We start from the raw sequence: 3,745 nt of genomic DNA, 5'->3' as shown, positions 1-3,745 counted from the left end.
CCATTAGTTGAGTGACTTCTATTTCAAAACAAAGAAAAGTGACTTTCTGAGATAGTTATCATTAGCTGAGTGACCTCTGAGAAATCAACTCTTATAAAGCGGGCTGGAACTGAGAGGAGAGTCAGCTTTGATCATCAGGTTAAGGAGTGGCATCGAGCAAAGTCTGTGGTCAATGAGGTGAATTGAGAGAGAGAAAGAGAGCGCAAACCAATAGACAGTGCCGGCTCAAGGCTAAGGCAGCCAAAGCAATGGCTTTTTTGGGGGCCCCATTTTCGTTAATAATAGGTTTATGAATAATTTTTTTTATTTACTCATCTGTCTTAATGTATGTGATACTTTTTGCTTTTCAAGATTCAAACTGCATTAACTTTGACCAAAATTTGAAGATGTATTTTTTCACCAAATTGATATGAGAAAAGTTGTAACTTATACTACTTTTCATGTAGTTTTCAAATATACAAATATTAATCTTGAAGTATTACTTCAAAATTTAGTCAAATTGACTCTCGATAAGCAAAAAGTATCACATAAATTGGGACCGAGGTAGTAGTATTTAAAAGTAAAAAGGTACTTCTATTTTTAACTAAAAAAAAGGAAGAAAAACTTACACTATTTGTTATTAATGTTGATTGCACCTGTTAAAAAAATAAACTTCATAAATAAAAAATTTATAAATAAAAAATTTAAAGAAAAGTTAGGGCCTCTCATCATGATTTGGCTTTAGGCCGCCGAGATTGTTGAGCCGGCCCTGCCAATAGAACATGAAGAGAGAATGAGGTTTCACGAGCACACCGTAGTTTAATTCTATGGAGTAGCCCAAAACTATTTAAACTCGTTTAGAAACTCTTGCCCAACAAATGAGACACAAGGGTATTCTCAAACAAATGTCTTGACTGGAATACAATATGGACAACTGAAATTTTTACGTGAGTGGACTTATGACTGATCTAATATATTGAAAGAACAGACTGCCAACTACAATTTGAGCCAAGCAAATATCTCCATCACACGCTACAAAAAAAAAGGTAATTTGCGGAGTTTGAAAATTGTAATTCGCGGAGGTTTTAGCCTCTTGTAGTAACTAGTGGAGGCTAAAACCTCCGCAAATTGCAACTTTCAACCTTCACAAATTACCCGTTTTTTTATAGTGACACTTTGTTCCAGAGAAGCTAAGCTAATCAAGTAATAGATGGTTTTAGGTTTAATTAGCTAAACTAGCCACTCCACTTGATGAATTTAACCGCTTTTAAGTACCAAAAATAAAAAAATAAAATAGTTACCCAGACATGTAAAAGGATCTTTTTATTTAACTAGATAAATGACAGCTGCGTATGATCACAGACACTCTTCCTTTCATAGTAACATTTGTACGTTCCAGCTACTACCAAAAGACTTGGCTTTGGCTATATTATTTATTACATCTACATTTCTTTTCCTTGTCCCATTTTCTGATGAGGTCGATGAAGAAGAAGAAGGCGCGGGCTCCACTGAGTGCGAACTGCGCTTCGCGGTTACCCTAGCTGGCTCAGGCATGTTCGGGCCAATCAAATGAGGAAAATTGAGCTGGGCTTTCGAGCCGCGAATTTTAAAAGCGGCTTGGTCGTAAGCCAATGCTGCATCCTCCGAAGTCTCGTAAGTTCCTAACCACAATCTTTTGTGCCTTCTATTCGGGTCTCTTATCTCCGCTGCAAATGTTCCCCACGGCCTCCTTCTCACTCCTATATACCGCCTCCAATCTTGCTGTGTGTTCTCCTGATCACGGGCTTCTGCTGGCCCGTTCTCTTGCTCATTGGGCTCGTGCTTTTTATCAGATTCGAGCGACATTGTTTGTTCAATGTTTCCATCCCAACTGAAGTTGTCAAAACTTGAGCTAGGACTATTAGGCATTGTGTTGCTAGAACTCATCGGTGAAAAACATTTTGAAAAATCGGAATCAAGGTCAGAGAAAGAGAAGGTTTCATCAGTTGGATTCATTTTCTTTGCCCTAAGTTTTATTTGGATGAATAGTTGCTTGCACTTTTTGTTTACTAGGGCTTGCTGTGTTTGAATTGAAGAATTGATAAACAATGTCTATTTGTACCCTTGGCCTATGTAGCTCGCTAGACCCTATAGCTTTACTTTTTTATTTGTTTGAATTTCTATGTAGGTTCCGTTTTAAGCACATGGATGTTATGCTCTATATTTTGATTATCTAATGTTTGAAGTTAATGTACTGATTTTAAATTCAAGAAATGATATATTCCTTCTTGAGATCTAAACTATGTTTCCGCATCACGACAAAGTCAAGTTCACTTCTCAAAATTTCAGAGTCATTTATATATCAGTTCGTAATGGAAATATCTTATTTAATTTGAAGAACAAGCCTAGCGTGTATAGTTTATCTATCTCAATTTTATGAGATACATTTTCTTTTTCAGTTTATCTCGAAGAAAATGTTGTCTTTTTATATATAAAAATAAGGCATAATACATAAATAGGCTCTTAAATTTGGCCCGCCGACAATATATTCTAACTTGGGTTAATACGTAAGTAAAGCACCTCAACCGATAAAGTTAATAATCGTATTTATATGACACCGACATGGCACATAAATATTGAGGGCCACATCGTTGCCACATCAATGTCACATCAAGATTGTGTTCAAGCATCGTTTAACTTTATACAAGCTTCGAGTGCGTTTACTTGCGCACACCCAAAGTTGAAGGACATACATGCCAACAAATGTTTCAAGCTTATTTTATTTATGTATTATGTATAATTTTAAATTTTTTTATATCATATTTAATTAAATTATTTATGATTACACAAATGTCTGTAATATATTTTAGACTATAAATTTAAATAATCTATTTTTTTTTTAAATAATTCGTGTAAACAGCATAAATTGGGATCCAGGAAGTACATCTTTATTCGGTTTAGTGAATACACGGTCAATATAAGAAAATATTTTACGTTCTAATTTAAGAATGAAATGTCCAGTACAATTTCAGAAACGTGAAGATATTATTGAAATAGCACCCAATATTAGAAAGGAAATTAATTAAAGAAGAGTGGCTCTCTCTGTCTTTTTCCGCTCTTTTTTAGTTGAGGAGATAATTAATGCTTAAATACCAAAATATTTTATTTTGTGCCCTCATACACTAATAATTGAGTGGCCTCAAAGTTTGTAGGCCCAAAAATATTACAATTGAGTCCACTAAATTGTGAGATAAAAAGAAGTTTCACATATACATAACAAAGTATATATACATATTTGCTTTGGATTCTTCTCAATGTGGAGAACATGTTATTTATGGTGCCGGGCATGTGGTAACAATTTGGTAAGCACAATTTTTTACTAGCAGTATTAACATTTGAAAAAGTAAGTATATGTTTAAATTATATTATTACTTTCTTTATCCCAAAGTTTCTTTTTTCGATAGTCAATTTGATTGATCTTTGGAGCTATGTTAGATTATTATAAGTTGCAATTCTTCTCATATCAATCTGATGAAGCTATGCAGTTTAAAACGTTGGTCATGGTTAATGTCGTTTGACTCTTGAAAAACGAATTATGACAAGTATTTTGGGACGGAAAGAGTATAATGACAAATGATGTCAAGTTTATACACATATCTAATAAAAAAATTCAACTATTGGTGTCTCGCTTGCCGCTTGGGATAAGATATATCCACCTTGAAACTCTTGATTAATAAAAAGAGGAAGGAAGAAAAATTTTACAAAAAAAATTAATCAGTATATCTTA

The 3,745-nt window shown here is 33.9% G+C and overlaps 1 protein-coding gene across 1 annotated transcript; it reads right to left on the bottom strand.

Annotated features, from left to right (window-relative positions):
• Window positions 1-723: 723 nt before the first annotated feature.
• On the bottom strand, window positions 724-2,165 carry LOC132062669 (ethylene-responsive transcription factor 2-like). The gene has a single exon (XM_059455202.1). The coding sequence runs from the start codon at window positions 1,972-1,974 to the stop codon at window positions 1,354-1,356; it is 621 nt and encodes a 206-aa protein (XP_059311185.1). The 5' UTR covers window positions 1,975-2,165; the 3' UTR covers window positions 724-1,353.
• Between the last annotated feature and the right edge of the window lie 1,580 nt (window positions 2,166-3,745).

Source organism: Lycium ferocissimum, chromosome 7, assembly GCF_029784015.1.
Source record: "Lycium ferocissimum isolate CSIRO_LF1 chromosome 7, AGI_CSIRO_Lferr_CH_V1, whole genome shotgun sequence".
Lineage (NCBI taxonomy): Eukaryota > Viridiplantae > Streptophyta > Magnoliopsida > Solanales > Solanaceae > Lycium > Lycium ferocissimum.
Note: the sequence above shows the minus strand (reverse complement) of the source record. Positions and strands in the feature narration are given on the sequence as shown.